Source organism: Carassius carassius, chromosome 1, assembly GCF_963082965.1.
Source record: "Carassius carassius chromosome 1, fCarCar2.1, whole genome shotgun sequence".
Lineage (NCBI taxonomy): Eukaryota > Metazoa > Chordata > Actinopteri > Cypriniformes > Cyprinidae > Carassius > Carassius carassius.
The window spans coordinates 21,861,353-21,878,091 of record NC_081755.1 but is presented as its reverse complement, the minus strand read 5'-3'; the positions used below and the strand labels follow the sequence as shown (position 1 = coordinate 21,878,091).

The 16,739-nt window shown below is 37.2% G+C and overlaps 1 protein-coding gene across 4 annotated transcripts in view; it reads left to right on the top strand.

Moving 5' to 3' along the window:
• LOC132141552 (C-Jun-amino-terminal kinase-interacting protein 4-like) overlaps positions 1–16,739 on the top strand; it is a 46,653-nt gene that overhangs the window by 13,819 nt on the left and 16,095 nt on the right. The window contains exons 5-10 of one of the 4 annotated variants that reach the window (XM_059551164.1): positions 153–303; positions 9,038–9,121; positions 13,868–14,027; positions 14,526–14,616; positions 14,822–14,943; positions 15,906–15,917. In XM_059551164.1, the coding sequence (XP_059407147.1) occupies positions 153–303; positions 9,038–9,121; positions 13,868–14,027; positions 14,526–14,616; positions 14,822–14,943; positions 15,906–15,917 (620 nt within the window). The remainder of the gene's footprint in view (positions 1–152; positions 304–9,037; positions 9,122–13,867; positions 14,028–14,525; positions 14,617–14,821; positions 14,944–15,905; positions 15,918–16,739) is intronic. The other 3 variants (XM_059551175.1, XM_059551193.1, XM_059551185.1) reach the window with 3 other exon arrangements.

Sequence of the window (16,739 nt, the reverse complement as noted above, 5' to 3'; positions counted from 1 at the left end):
CATGATACATTAGTTTGGTTCCTTTTCTGTATGCATTTAGCAGAAGCTTTTATACTAAGTGACTTACAGTGCATTCAGGGCTGACATTTTTTTACCTAACATGTGTTCCCTGGGAATCGAACCCACAACCTTGCACCGCTAACACTAAACAGGAAAGAGCGTCCCAAGTCTTTGGGAGTCTTCCCCATGTCCGGCGGTGGCTCTTCACTGACGCCTGACATCCAGAGCAGAGCCGAGACTCCTGGGACGGAGGGCTGGAGATTCAATAACCTCAGTCATCAGCACTCTAACGCCAGCCTCAAGGTACAGGAACATCACAACTTCATCATATAAGAGTTCATGATTTTATCACCAAAACAAATTTCGAGGGAATTTACACCAGGCCATGAGAAGAAAATAACTGATATAATAGACAGATGATATGAAAGAACTCTGGGAAGATAAGATGATAGATAGACATTTGATGTCTTTGTTTTGTGGGGATATCCTCTGCTTTTGTAAAGGTACATAAAATATGAATATAAAATATGAGCAGTGGTTGGTTGAAAGATGTTGCCATGGAAACATTAAGCAGTGATGATGCATTTTTAAGCATCCTTGAACGTCTGCAGTGACCTATTTTACCAAATTTACTACCAAAATACAAGTTTAAATTAAAGCTGCAAGCAGCGATGAACGGGCCCTCGCACCCGGGCTCACCACCACCCGGTGCCCATAGGAGGAACAGTGAACTTTGGGCCATATGCTTATAAAATAGTAAATATTTGTGCCACATTTCCTGCTGCCAACAGGTGGCGCTATGATTACTACTGAATATTGGCATGTTAATGTCTTCAGGTCAGGACTCTTACCAAACATGCAAAGTTTCGGGCAGATCAGACATCTCATGTTTAAGTTAGTATAAAATAAGTAATTTCCTGTTGCCAGCAGGTGGCTCTATACTTATAGTTGAATATTGGCATTTAGTTGTGTTTAGGCCAGGACTCTTATAAAACGTGAAGTTTGGGTCAGACTGGGAATGCTGAGTATGCATGAATTACAACAACATGTTTCATAGTATTAATAGGATCCTTTAGCACATAGTAAGAGTTGATAGCTTTTTTTAGAATATTTCTAGCATGATTAGCACACAATGGAATATTTTAATGTGTTACAAATAGTGCATAAGTGTTAAACATGACACTTCCAGTTGACAGCAGGTGGCGCTATGACTATAAACGAATACAGGCATGTTGATGTGTATAGGACAGGACTCTTGTCAAACGTGTGAAGTTTGGGGCAGATCGGAAATTGCTTGCCTTAGTTACAGCAACTTTTTTTCACTGCCTTAGTAGCATGCTTTAGCACTTAGCTAATTGTTGCAAGCATGTTTTATTATGTTTCTAGCATGTTGCCAGCCTATTTAACAATTTTTGACACTTTTTAATTTGTTCCTAGGAGTCCATGACAGTGTTAACCTTGTCACTTCCTGTTACCAGCAGGTGGCGCTATGACTATAACTGAATTTGGTCATGGGTATTTGTTCGGAACAAAACACCTATCACACGTGTGAAGTTTGGGGAAGATCGGACATTGCTTGCCTGAGTTACAGCAACTTCTTTTCTCACTGCATTGGTAGCATGCTTTAGCACTTAGCTAAGTGTTGCTAGCATGTATTAGTATGCTTCTAAAATGTTGCCAGCCTATTTAACACTTGTTGATGCTTTTTATTATTTTACAAGGAGTCCATAACAGTGTTAAACATGCCACTTCCTGTTGCCATTAGTTGGCACTATGACTATAATCGAATACGGGCATGTTGATGTGTTCAGGACAGGACTCTTATCAAACTTGTTCAATTTGGGGCAGATTGGACACTGTATGTAGGGCTGTCGCGGTTAAGAAATTTCCCCTGCGGTTATTACGGGTGGCTCAATACCTGGTTTTTTTTTTACATACCTAATTTATCCTGATTTTGCTGCATACAAAGCTCTATCGTTGAGTTATGTAGCATATATTGTTGCTTTTTTAACTGACAGAGAGACACGTTTTAAAACATTTTTGTTTATTGTTAAATGCCAAACAGCAATAAGAACATGCGTTTTCCAATACATTTTTTTTTTTTAAAGAAATCAAAGAGTTCTAACATGTATTACACGTATTTGCGCGCGACTTTGGACAGCAGCGGAAATCTAGACTGTTTATCGCGCCACCACTGGCATAACAGGACAGTGGATTCGCGTTGGAGTCGATGCGGTCCTCAAGCAGATAGCGTGTGTGAGCTCGTTATCTGCTCACGCTCTCTTGGGTATGGACACTGACGCAGAGGTTGTCCGTGACTTCAGCAGGTATGCCTGTTACTTTCACGGCTGTATTTTACAGATTTCGCAAAGGCTTCAGCTACTCCTAACTGTCGGCCGGTCTCAGCTGTTCTTTTTGATGTTGCTCTGCGACCTGATGCTTGAGGGGGCAGCTGCACTGGATGACAGGGGACACTCTAAAACGCTTAACATGGCTTAATGTACTAAGACCGTGATATTAACAGACCAAACACACTAAAAATCATACTAATAAAGTATAATATCTATAAAAAAATCAGATGAGCCCTGAATATGAATGCAACTCGTTTAATAACACATTAAGCCTTTTCCTCCCATAGAAAAACGTTATAAGAAAACGCTTAATGTGGCTTAATGTACTAAGACAGTGATTTTTAAAAACCAAACTCACTAAACATTATACTAATAAAGTAGTATACGATGTACAAAAAACAAAAACAAAAAAACAGATGATCCCTGAATATGAATGCAAGTCGTTTAATAACACGTTAAGCCTTATGATGGTTTTCTATGAGAGGAAAAGGCTTAACGTGTTATTAAACGCGTTGAATTCATATTCAGGTATCATCTGATTTTTTGTAGATAATATACTTTATTAATATGATGTTTAGTGAGTTTGGTCTGTTAATATCACTGTATTGTATTAAACCACGTTAAGCGTTTTAGAATGTCCCGATGACCTCAAATTAGATGTATTGCCGCGTCACAGGAACCTATTTTGCATATCGGCTCATCTATATTCACTGGCTCATCCTTTTCATTGGGTTGAAAGCCAAAATGTTCCCAAACTGGTGACGTGACATTAGGTTTTGGGACGAGATCGAGCGTCTCCCATCGTTTCAGCCGGCCTATTCAAAACAAACAAAGCACCATAAAGCTACAACGGCTCGCGAGAAAATTACAGTCGTAACCATATTGTATCATTAATTTATTTAACATTGAATGCACAGTGACAAATTGAAAAAAAAAAAACAATAAGGCCACAGCCTCATAAAAAAAAAAAAAAAAACCTGAACACTGCTGTTGCCGCGGTTTCTGCGGTTGCTATCTTTCCTCGCGGTATTACAATATTGCGGTTATCGCGACAGCCGTAACTGTATGCCTGAATTACAGTAACTTCCTAATTAACTGCAGTAATATGATGCTTTAGCATTTAGCTAAGTGTTGCTAACATGATTTACTATGTTTCTAGCATGTTGCCAGTGTATTTATCACTTGCTGGCACTTTTTAATATGTTGCTAGGAGTCCATAACAGTGTTACACATGACACTTCCTGTTACCAACAGGTGGCGCTATGACTATAACCGAATACGGGAATGTTGATGTGTTCAGTACAGGAGGCTTGTCAAACGTGTGAAGTTTGGGGTAAATCGGACGTTGCTAGCCTGAGTTACAGCAACTTTCTTATTCAGTGCAATAGTTGCATGCTTTAGCACTTAGCTAAGCATTGCTAGCAAGTTTAATTATGTTTCTAGCATGTTGCCAGTCTATTTAACACTTTTTGACACTTTTTAATTTGTTCCTAAGAGTCCATAACAGTGTTAACCTTGTCACTTCCTGTTACCAACAGGTGGCGCTTTGACTATAACTGAATTTGGTTATGGGTATTTGTTCGGAACAAAACACCTATCACACGTGTGAAGTTTGGGCAAGATCGGACATTGCTTGCCTGAGTTACAGCAACTTCTTTTCTCACTGCATTGGTAGCATGCTTTAGCACTTAGCTAAGTGTTGCTAGCATGTATTAGTATGCTTCTAAAATGTTGCCAGCCTATTTAACACTTGTTGATGCTTTTTATTATTTTACAAGGAGTCCATAACAGTGTTAAACATGCCACTTCCTGTTGCCATTAGTTGGCACTATGACTATAATCGAATACGGGCATGTTGATGTGTTCAGGACAGGACTCTTATCAAACTTGTTCAATTTGGGGCAGATTGGACACTGTATGTAGGGCTGTCGCGGTTAAGAAATTTCCCCTGCGGTTATTACGGGTGGCTCAATACCTGGTTTTTTTTTTACATACCTAATTTATCCTGATTTTGCTGCATACAAAGCTCTATCGTTGAGTTATGTAGCATATATTGTTGCTTTTTTAACTGACAGAGAGACACGTTTTAAAACATTTTTGTTTATTGTTAAATGCCAAACAGCAATAAGAACATGCGTTTTCCAATACATTTTTTTTTTTAAAGAAATCAAAGAGTTCTAACATGTATTACACGTATTTGCGCGCGACTTTGGACAGCAGCGGAAATCTAGACTGTTTATCGCGCCACCACTGGCATAACAGGACAGTGGATTCGCGTTGGAGTCGATGCGCTCCTCAAGCAGATAGCGTGTGTGAGCTCGTTATCTGCTCACGCTCTCTTGGGTATGGACACTGACGCAGAGGTTGTCCGTGACTTCAGCAGGTATGCCTGTTACTTTCACGGCTGTATTTTACAGATTTCGCAAAGGCTTCAGCTACTCCTAACTGTCGGCCGGTCTCAGCTGTTCTTTTTGATGTTGCTCTGCGACCTGATGCTTGAGGGGGCAGCTGCACTGGATGACAGGTGACACTCTAAAACGCTTAACATGGCTTAATGTACTAAGACCGTGATATTAACAGACCAAACACACTAAAAATCATACTAATAAAGTATAATATCTATAAAAAAATCAGATGAGCCCTGAATATGAATGCAACTCGTTTAATAACACATTAAGCCTTTTCCTCCCATAGAAAAACGTTATAAGAAAACGCTTAATGTGGCTTAATGTACTAAGACAGTGATTTTTAAAAACCAAACTCACTAAACATTATACTAATAAAGTAGTATACGATGTACAAAAAACAAAAACAAAAAAACAGATGATCCCTGAATATGAATGCAAGTCGTTTAATAACACGTTAAGCCTTATGATGGTTTTCTATGAGAGGAAAAGGCTTAACGTGTTATTAAACGCGTTGAATTCATATTCAGGTATCATCTGATTTTTTGTAGATAATATACTTTATTAATATGATGTTTAGTGAGTTTGGTCTGTTAATATCACTGTATTGTATTAAACCACGTTAAGCGTTTTAGAATGTCCCGATGACCTCAAATTAGATGTATTGCCGCGTCACAGGAACCTTTTTTGCAGCACATTTTGCATATCGGCTCATCTATATTCACTGGCTCATCCTTTTCATTGGGTTGAAAGCCAAAATGTTCCCAAACTGGTGACGTGACATTAGGTTTTGGGACGAGATCGAGCGTCTCCCATCGTTTCAGCCGGCCTATTCAAAACAAACAAAGCACCATAAAGCTACAACGGCTCGCGAGAAAATTACAGTCGTAACCATATTGTATCATTAATTTATTTAACATTGAATGCACAGTGACAAATTGAAAAAAAAAAAAACAATAAGGCCACAGCCTCATAAAAAAAAAAAAAAAAAACCTGAACACTGCTGTTGCCGCGGTTTCTGCGGTTGCTATCTTTCCTCGCGGTATTACAATATTGCGGTTATCGCGACAGCCGTAACTGTATGCCTGAATTACAGTAACTTCCTAATTAACTGCAGTAATATGATGCTTTAGCATTTAGCTAAGTGTTGCTAACATGATTTACTATGTTTCTAGCATGTTGCCAGTGTATTTATCACTTGCTGGCACTTTTTAATATGTTGCTAGGAGTCCATAACAGTGTTACACATGACACTTCCTGTTACCAACAGGTGGCGCTATGACTATAACCGAATACGGGAATGTTGATGTGTTCAGTACAGGAGGCTTGTCAAACGTGTGAAGTTTGGGGTAAATCGGACGTTGCTAGCCTGAGTTACAGCAACTTTCTTATTCAGTGCAATAGTTGCATGCTTTAGCACTTAGCTAAGCATTGCTAGCAAGTTTAATTATGTTTCTAGCATGTTGCCAGCCTATTTAACACTTTTTGACACTTTTTAATTTGTTCCTAAGAGTCCATAACAGTGTTAACCTTGTCACTTCCTGTTACCAACAGGTGGCGCTTTGACTATAACTGAATTTGGTTATGGGTATTTGTTCGGAACAAAACACCTATCACACGTGTGAAGTTTGGGCAAGATCGGACATTGCTTGCCTGAGTTACAGCAACTTCCTTTTTCACTGCATTAATAGCATGCTTTAGCACTTAACTAAGTGTTGCTAGCATGTATTAGTATGTATCTAGCATGATGCCAGCTTATTTAACACTTGTTGACACTTTTTAATATGTTCCGAGGAGTCCATAAGAGTGTTAACCATGTAACTTCCTGTTACCAGCAGGTGGCGCTATGACTATAACTGAATTTGGTCATGGGTGTTTGTTCAGGACAGAACACCTATCACACGTGTGAAGTTTGGGAAAGATCGGACATTGCTTGCCTGAGTTACAGCAATTTCCTGTTTCATGGCGAAACATCAAACTTTATCAGGCCGCCAGGGATACACCCCTTGACGAAAACTCAAAACCTTCGTAATTTAACATCACAAAGGTCTTATGACCCTCACTAAATTTGAAGAAAATCTGATTAAAACTGTAGGAGGAGTTTGTCAAAGTACGAGACATGGAAATGGCAAAAACTGCACAAAAATCGTACAGGAAATTAGAAATAACTTACTTCCTGTTGGGTTTTGGATTTTGTACCAAGAGACTTTTTTGTAGATAATGGTGTTCTACAAGTGTGTACCGATTTTCGTGCATGTATGTGAAACGTAGCTCGAGGCGCGCTGCGTTGAAATATAACAGGTGGCGCTTCTGAAACCTATATCAGATGTAAATTTTCGCCAGTCCATATGCGTGTGTAAAGTTTTGTGAGTTTTGGAGCATGTTTAGGACCTCAAAAATGCGATTCATTTCGGAGAAGAAGAAGAAGAAGAAGAATTAACAGAGCAATTCCAATAGGGTCCTCGCACTGCAGTGCTCGGGCCCTAATAAGAATTTAGGGCTTGCGATACAGTTAATTGACTTGAGGGTCAAAGTTACTATGTTAACATATATATAATGATATATAACGATATCAAGTGTAATATGCAGTAATTCTGAAAATATTTAGCAGTTCATCATATGAATGGTTTGATATGGATTCATTGCTTACTCCCTTTTAGCGTAGCTTAGCATAGATCATTGAGTCTGATTAGACCGTTAGCATCTCACAAAAAAAATGACCGAAGAATTTCAATATTTTTTCTATTTAAAACTTGACTCTTCTGTAGTTATATCGTGTACTAAGACCGACATAAAAAAGGAAAAGTTGCGATTTCAGAGGCTGATATGGCTAGGAACTATACTCTCATTCTGGCGTAATAATCAATCAATTTTGGGTGCACCAGGCGCAGTGAAATTAAGCACCGCCTGAAAGTAGGCTTATTGGAAGTTACCTAGCTGGGACTATTTTCAGGTGCTGTGTAATATCATTGTGCCTGCTGCACCTATGGTACGGCAGAAGTAAAAGTTCTTCCGCCAGCCGTGGAGATCAGCTGAATGGATTCGAAAACTGTAGAACTCAACTGTTCAACTCTAGGCCAGTTGGAAAATGAGCCTATTTAAAAAACAAAAACAAAAAAGTGTAGTGTTCCTTTAGGAACGTCAAATAAACCCTTTTCACATTTCCAGGGTTCTTAGAACTAGGAGTGTGCAATACTGACAACACTTTCTTTTAATCTCTTTTTGTTTTTATTGGGATTCTTTCAGTAACAATAACTAAACAATTTTATATTATTGAGGGTGATTTGTGCTGGTACCTTGGCTGGTTTAGGCCTTTCATGGATAAATAAATAGGACACTATAACCGCCAGCAGGAGGCAGTAAGTCCCTGTCGTAATGAGTGATTCACTGACTCATTCATTCAAATGATTCATTCATAGCGACTGAGTCTTTTTTAGAAATGAAGCAAGTTACTGGGTTATTACGAATGGGTTATTGAATCATGGACTCAAATAATCTGTTCAAAAATAGATACATTCAGGAATAAAACACTATTAATATTACACATTTGCGATCACACTCGTGCTTATATTTAGGAAAACCGCACTGTTGCTTGTGTGATATTACTTAATACAAAAACAAACACATACAGCGATACTTTTTGCTTTCACCACTTTAATTATATGGGCATTTTAACTGCATTTAATATGCTTCATGCATATAGGCTTTGAGGTTTTCAAGACCTGTTTTGTTCATTTTTTGCAAAGTAAGAGATGTACTCGATAATGTAAGCTAGCATATCATTAACACAACAATTACAATATTATCTCACATGATAAATATTGCACAGCCCTACTTAGAACAGGAAGTTCTTCTATAGAGGTGAAGAAACTACAACAAATATAATTTTTGAGTTCACATTTGCTCCAATAGTAAAAAAAAAAAAAAAAAACATATTTTTGACTTTTTTTGACTATGACTTTCCAAAAGAAATGCATCATGTGAAAAGAGTCAATTACGCAGAACATTCATTCCATTAATTTTACAGCCCTTTTTTCTTTACGTGAACTGATTTGATGCTTCGACATCCACGTTCACCTGCATGAAACATGGCAACATTAAGAATCTTAAGCTCTCTGGTATGGCTCGCTGCTTTAAATGTTCTCATGCATAATAATGTTACATTAGAGTTGTGTTTTCCTAACCACCAATGCTAGATCACAGCACAAACACATGAGAGCGCTGTTGTGTTTTGTGTTTCAAACAAATATAAGATGCCACATCCCAATTTTCTTGTCCAAGCAGTTGGAGGCGGAGGACACTCCAAAGAAAAGGGATGGTAAGGATGTTCTGGAAGCTTGGGACTCGCTGGCAGAAGATTGCAAGGTAGCAAGGCTGTGTGCCGGCGGACACTGTGTACTGCAAATCACTTTTGTCCTCTAATAGTCCGAAAGTTTATTCACAGAACGTGGTTTGGTGTCTTAACTGCATGCAACTACAGAGATGTAGAAAGTCCAGATTAGTAGTCGACCGATATTGTTTTTTTTTTTTTTTTTACAGCCGATGCCGATATCTTGGAAAGCAGGGAGGCCGATATAATTATATATTTTTTATTATTATTAATATTAAAGACATTTTAAATCATTTGACAGTGGATTAAAAAATGTGACCCACAAAACCAGTCTTAAGTTGCTGGGGTATATCTTTAGCAATAGCCCAAAAAACATTGTATGGGTCAAACTTATAGATTTTTCTTTTATGCAAAAAATAATTAGGATATTAAGTAAAGATCACGTTCCATGAAGATATTTTGTAAATTTCTTACCATAAATATATCCAAACTTAATTTTTGATTAGTAATATACATTGCTAAGAAATTCTGTACTTCTTTGGACAACTTTAAAAGCAATTTTCTCAGTATTTAGATTTTTTTGCACTCTCAGATTCCAGATTTTCATTTTCATTTATTCAGCTTTCAGATGATGTATAAATCTCAATTTCAAAAAATTGACATTTAAGACTGGTTTTGTGGTCCAGGGTCACAAATAAATGTGTAAAATAAACATACTTATACTTTAGATGACAAAGTAATTTTCACAAACAAATAGATATTTAATAAAAATATAATTAAAAGGTAAGTAAACACAGGGCGCTCAGTATTCTGGGAAGTTTGTGTGCATTGGGAATCATATTTTTTAAATAATGCAAAGGAAACGTTCATTTTACATACAATTTACACAGTGAAAATGACATGAATATGACAGTGGGCAAATGCATAAAGTGCAGCATAATTTGAAATAAAGAGTAGCTCTCAACGGCCTCAAAATAAATATCTGGAGTGCCGTCAAAATAACACATTGGCCAAGAAGAAAACTTATCGGCTGATGCCGATATTTGAAAAATGGCAAATATCGGCCGATATATTGGCCTTGGCGATATATCGGTCAACCACTAGTCCAGATTAGTAATAAATGCTAAAAACAAAAAAGAGCATGTTACCATGGAGTAATGCACAAATATTTTTAGTTATCTAGGATATAGTTGCATACAGCTGTTAAAGCGTTAGTTCACCCAAAAATGAAAATTATGTCATTAATAACTTACCCTCATGTCGTTCCAAACCCGTAAGACCTCGGTTTATCTTTGGAACACAGTTTAAGATATTTTAGATTTAGTCCGAGAGCTCTCAGTCCCTCCATTGAAGCTGTGTGTACGGTATACTGTCCAAGTCCAGAAAGGTAAGAAAAACATCTTCGAAGTAGTCCATGTGACATCAGAGGGTCGGTTAGAATTTTTTGAAGCATCGAAAATACATTTTGGTCCAAAAAAAGCAAAAACTACGACTTTATTCAGCATTGTCTTCTCTTCCGTTTCTGTTGTGAGAGAGTTCAAAACAAAGCAGTTTGTCATATCCGGTTCGCGAACGAATCATTTGATGTAACCGGATTACATCAAATAACATAAAATGATTGTTGAGCCACAACATTGTCAACATACCATAGTTTGACTTGTACTTCGCTCCGCTGATTTCTAAAGACTGCTGTACAGTAGCGTCTTGAGCTCAAACAACGCTAAGAGAGAGCTTACGAATGGTCCAGACCAACCTTACGAAAGTGTGACTTACAGAAGATATACTTAGCGTACGAACGTGTCGGGAATCGTGCCATAAGGTTAAGAGAGAGGTTAAGGAATAGGTTAAGAACTACTTAGCGATATGAACATTTTGGGGAACCGGGCCCAGATTCTTTTGGTGATTGATTCTGAACCGATTCTGGGCTAATGTTATGAGGCCAGGTAAACCGAAGGCTTGCAATCATCGCCAATGACGCCATTACGTCGAGCGCAAAAGAACCGGTGAATTGTTTTCTTCAACCGGTTTATTGAATCGAACTGTCAGAAAGAACTACTGGTGATCCGAAAACCGATGCAACCGGTTCTCGTGAACGAGGCATTATCTGGCTCGGCTCGGTGTTCATCTCTCTCTTCACAGCAGTTCAGTCAGTGTACTGTTTGAGTGCATGAATTACTCCGGGATATTGGTTTGTTTTAACTCAGAGGGAGTGTCAGCCACATTAAAAAAGTTAACAGCTTAAGTCATTTGTGGATTAATGCGTATTGAAGACGCGAACCGTTTAAAACGATTCAGTTCGATTTGGTGAACTGGTTCAAAAAGATCCGGTTACATCGAATGATTCGTTCACGAACCGGATATCACAAACTGCTTTGTTTTGAACTCTCTCCCAACAGACCCAGAAGAGAAGACAATGCTGAATAAAGTCGTAGTTTTTGCTTTTTTGGACCAAAATGTATTTTCGATGCTTCAAAAAATTCTAACTGACCCTCTGATGTCACATGGACTACTTTGATGATGTTTTTCTTACCTTTCTGAACATGGACAGTATACCGTACACACAGTTTTAATGGAGGGACTGAGAGCTCTCGGACTAAATCTAAAATATCTTAAACTGTGTTCCAAAGATAAACCGAGGTCTTACGGGTTTGGAACGACATGAGGGTAAGTTATTAATGACATAATTTTGCAAATTGGGCGAACTAACCCTTTAATTTAGCTTTCACCGCATGTCATTTCATTTTCTCGCTGTTTTAGATTTCATTTATCATTTGCACTTTTCTAATATTGTGCTCAGCTGACAATGTAATGTCTGTAATTGTAATGCATACTGTCGTTATGAATTGGTTTTAACCAGTGTTGGGTAATGTTACTTTTACAGGGGACATGAACTGCCTTTGTACTGTTCTCTGAGGTCTACTTATAATGCTATCAATATTTTTACATCAAAAACATCATGATTTAGAAGTAATAGGCTGTTTTTTCTGTCCTGGTTTTATCCCCCTCTTCAGAACGCTCTATTTGAATAGGTGTGATGGATTGATTGGCTAACAGTTGTGTATGTTTGACAGCCTACATCCTTCACAGATGGACGCTGCTGTGATTTAGGTTAAAAATGTCTAAATACTCAGTACATATCATACTATAACGTACAAAGCAATAGTGACCATGTTGACACTTGTGTGGTGCGACATTACTGTCAGATTCAATATATTCGGCACAGCGTAGTTTTTTAGTTTCAATCTTTCTGAAAATCCTGAAGCAAACTGTGCCTTGTTTGTATATGAATCCGCAATTAAATAAACGAAGGACCAAATTCTTACTGACAACGGTTTGGAACTTCCTCAAAAATAAAGTTAATCAAAAAATAAATAAAGATAACTCTTTAAGAATAAAGTTGATCAAATACAGTTTATTGTTTTCTGCATAGACCTGCGTTCGCCTCACTTGTTATTCACACTACATGCGTGAATCGGTGGGCGGGGCTAAACAGGCATTGATGTAGAAGCAGGCGTTGATCATCTTCTGTGGAGGCGGTGTTTATTCACACTATTACATCATAAAGCAGAACATTACTCAAGTTGTTTTTTTTTTTGCAGACTGGCTTGAATATAAGCTGTTTTTAGACTAACAAGAAAGTTTTGAGTTCTGAAACCTACAGTACAATGACCTTGTTTGTCAATTTTGGTTTCTCAGTTCATGAACCCCTTTAAAAGAAATGTTACATTATTTCTTTACTCATAATAAATGTAACTGTTGCTTTTTGTATAGTGGGAAAATAATGTTATTTACATTATTTACATTTACATTATTTTGGAGTGTTTGGGTACATAGAACAAGGCAAAGGTGGTCAGTTTTAGTAGGTTAATGTACTGTAGACATGGGTTTTCTACAGTATACATACCCCCAACACTAGTTTTTCTTCTTTTCTATAAAATACTGAATTCATTTCGATTGTGTTGCATTTACAGCAGTGTTTTTACCTATTTTACTAGTGTAAATGATATTTGCTTTTTGTTTGGGGTGTGTTTTTGTAGTAGTGTTTTGTAGAGATAATTGGTTTGGATTGATTTTAGTTCTTCTCTTCTGTTATCAGTTCTTAAGTATTATTATAGTACCTGTATAGATCACTTTATTTAATATACTACATTAATAATTTTTTAAAATATGTATCCTAATAATCAGACTGCAGTGTTACAAAACAACTTTGCATCAATATAATAGCATAACATAGATGTATTTAGAAAAAAAAGTAAATGCGCTTTTTTATTGTCAAAAAGCAGAAATTTTAACTTTAAAATATTATTAGTAATATTTACAATATTTCTGCATTTTACTTATCAGACACTTGAAAAAAACAAAAATGATCTGTATCGGTCGATCTCCATTTTTTGGCATTGTTTAAATATTTTGTTATTTGTGTATCATTTATGATTTCTTGCAGTTGCATCAATGAGCTGTCAAGTGTTTGCCTTTTTTTGTGTTTGCAGTCTTCTATTTTAATACCTTTAGCCTGAGCTGACACTGATTTGTCTAGTTATTATTTGACACTAGTTAAAAAAATTTGATGTCTACAATCCGTGCCATCCATTCTATATTTTGTTGCGTCTGTCCTGTGTGTGTTTGTGTGCCCGTTGGTGTCACCTCAGTTTGTCAAATATTCAGAGTTTAAGTCAATATCCCAACCCCTGTTTGTGTTTTCATGCTGATTTCTCTCCTCTGTCCCTGAGCTCTGACCTCTGACCTTCAGGTAATGAGCATTGTGTGTTGAATGATTTCAGGATGAGCTGTCTGACCTCAGCCAGGGCGGCTCAAAGTCTGTCACTCCCATGTCCACCACGGCCTCTGATCTGGCCCTGGACTCGCACAGAGAGGATGGAGAGGGCTTCTGGAAGAACACAGAGGTTCAGGCTGTTCCAGGGGCCAGAAGCGTCTCTGCGGGTTAGAAGCTCTTTTACTGTGCATGGAAAGTGTTACAGCTTTAAATTACTCTAAAATTGCAGCGTCTTACTCAAATAATTTAGTGTAGTCTAAACTTCATTTAGTGTTGTACACTACCTTTCAGAAGTTTAGGGTCAGTAAGATTGTTCTTATGCTCAGTGAGGTTATATTTATTTGATTAATAATACTTTAAAAACAGCAATATTGTGAAATATTTTTGTAAATGTAATTTATTCCTGCGATGTTAGGCTGAATTCACAGCATCATTACTCCAGTCTTCAGTGTCACATGATCCTTCAGAAATCATTCTGATGATATGAGGATTTGCTGCTAAAGAAACTATTATTATCAGCTTTTCAATCGTTGTGCTGCTTAATATTTTTTTGTGGTAACTGAAAAAATTCAGGATTCTTTGATAAATAGAAAGTTCAAACAATGCATTGCAGATCACATTTTAAATGATCATTAAATACGCATTTGTCTATTTTGATTATTCAGGTCTGGCTGATAATGAGGAAAAGTCAGATGTTCAGGCCATTATTGAGTCCACACCAGAGCTGGACATGGACCTCGGATGTAAAGGTTCAAGGTAGCCAATGAGCCATCGATCAAACAGTGTGTCTAAAACATTTGAATGTCTATGATGCCCTAAAATATTGTTTAGGTTTAATAGGATTCTCTTAACTGAACTGAGTAACTGCAGTTTTATGCTCTCATATTAAAGTGTCAGATCCTAAATGCAGTGCTGGCCTATAATTGAATGATGTAACGTGCTCGTTGCTGATGTGTTGAAGCACCCCGAGCCGAGGGATTGAGAACATGGCGTTTGACCGAAATACAGAGTCCTTCTTTGAAGAAGTGTCATCAGCAGGCACAGGTTTGATTGGAGATGTGGATGAAGGAGCAGATCTTTTGGGTACGTTTGTTGCTGTTAATGTTTTAGATATTATGAAGGGAAAAACATATTACACAAACATAAAACAGTTTAACTTGAGCTTGATTTTTATTAACATCAAAGGAATAGTTTGTTAAAAAATTAGAGAGTTTATTCATCTTCGGGACATTCAAGATGTAGATGAGTTTCTTCATCAGAACAGATTTGTATGTACAGATAATGTATCATTTCATCACTTGCTCACCAGTGGATCCTCTGCAGTGAATGGGTGCCGTCAGAATGAGAGTCTAAACAGCTGATGAAAACATCACAATAATCCACACCACTCCAGTCTATAAGTGAATGTCTAGTGAAGTGAAAAGTTACACGATTGTAACAAAATTAATTGTTAAGACTTTCTAACTTCAAACCGTTTCTTGTGGATAGAGTCCTCTATCATTAATATTTCTTTCTATATTTCTATAACTCACTAACTAACTTAATATAACTTAATAAAGAAGAAAGTCATATACACCTAGGATGCCTCGGATGAGTAAAACACAGCCTTATTTTCACTTTTGGTTGAACTAACCCTTAAATGATGAATTTATTTCTTACAAACATGCAGCTTTTCATAAGATGTTAATTGATGGGCTGGAGTGGTGTGGATTGTTGTGATGTTTAATCAGCTGTTTGAACTCTCATTCTGGTGGCACCCATTCACTGCAGAGCATCCATTGGTTAGCTAGTGATGTAATGCTAAATTTCTCCAAATCTGTTCTGATGAAGAAACAAACTCCTCTACATCTAGGATGTTCTGAGGGTGATTTTTAGCAAATTTTAGTTTTTAGGTGAACTATTCCTTTAAATATGTGTCATTTGCCATCATAATGAGATGAGCTCTGTGAGGGTGGCAAAGTACCATGATGCTCTTTTTTGCATGTTGAACTGACCCAGATTTCTCTCTCTATGCCCTGTTGTCCTGTTCTTCCCTCTAACTGCAGTGGAGTATTCTGGTGTGTAAGACCTTGCTTCTTTCTGTCAGAGAATCTTTGCTTGTGTTTCAATTAGCATCATTTTTTTTATATCTAAATCTTTCACTTGTTCCTCATACTTCTCCATACTTCCCCCTTTAACGGAATCATACAGTAGCAAATAGTGCCAACCTTATGGCAGCAACATGATATGAACATTTTCACCTACTGTAGCATGATGTAGCACAGAATGGGGTGATGGTGTTAGACTCAAGGTTACACAGAATCTGCTGACATTTTCACATTTTCTGCACTGATTATGATTGTATCTCGTAATTGTGATTACCCACCCACAGTTCTTACTTTATAACACGCAATTGTGAGTTACTAAGTCAGAAATGTGAGATAAACTTGCAATTCTGATAACATATACGTATTTCCCCCTCAGAACTGGAATTTATGACTCACAATTGCAAGTTTATATCTCACAATTGAGAAAAAAGTCAGAATTGTGAGATACAAAAAACAAAAATGATAAAGTGCATGATATAAACTTGCATATGTGAAAAAGAAAGTCAGAATTGCGAGGAAAAAGTCAGAATTGCAAGATACACACTCGCATTTGCTAGAAAAGTCAGAATTATGAGATGCAAACTCACTTTTGCGAGAAAAGTCAGAATTGCAAGAAAAGTCAATTACGAGATGCAAACCCGCTTTTGCTAGTAAAGTCAGAATTGTGAGAAAAGAAGTCAGAATTGCGAGATACAAATGCGCATTTGATAAAAAAGTCCTAAAAAAATATAAAAAAGTTTTTATCTAGCAATTTGGACTTTCTCAAAATTTCTAGTTAATATTCTGCTTTTC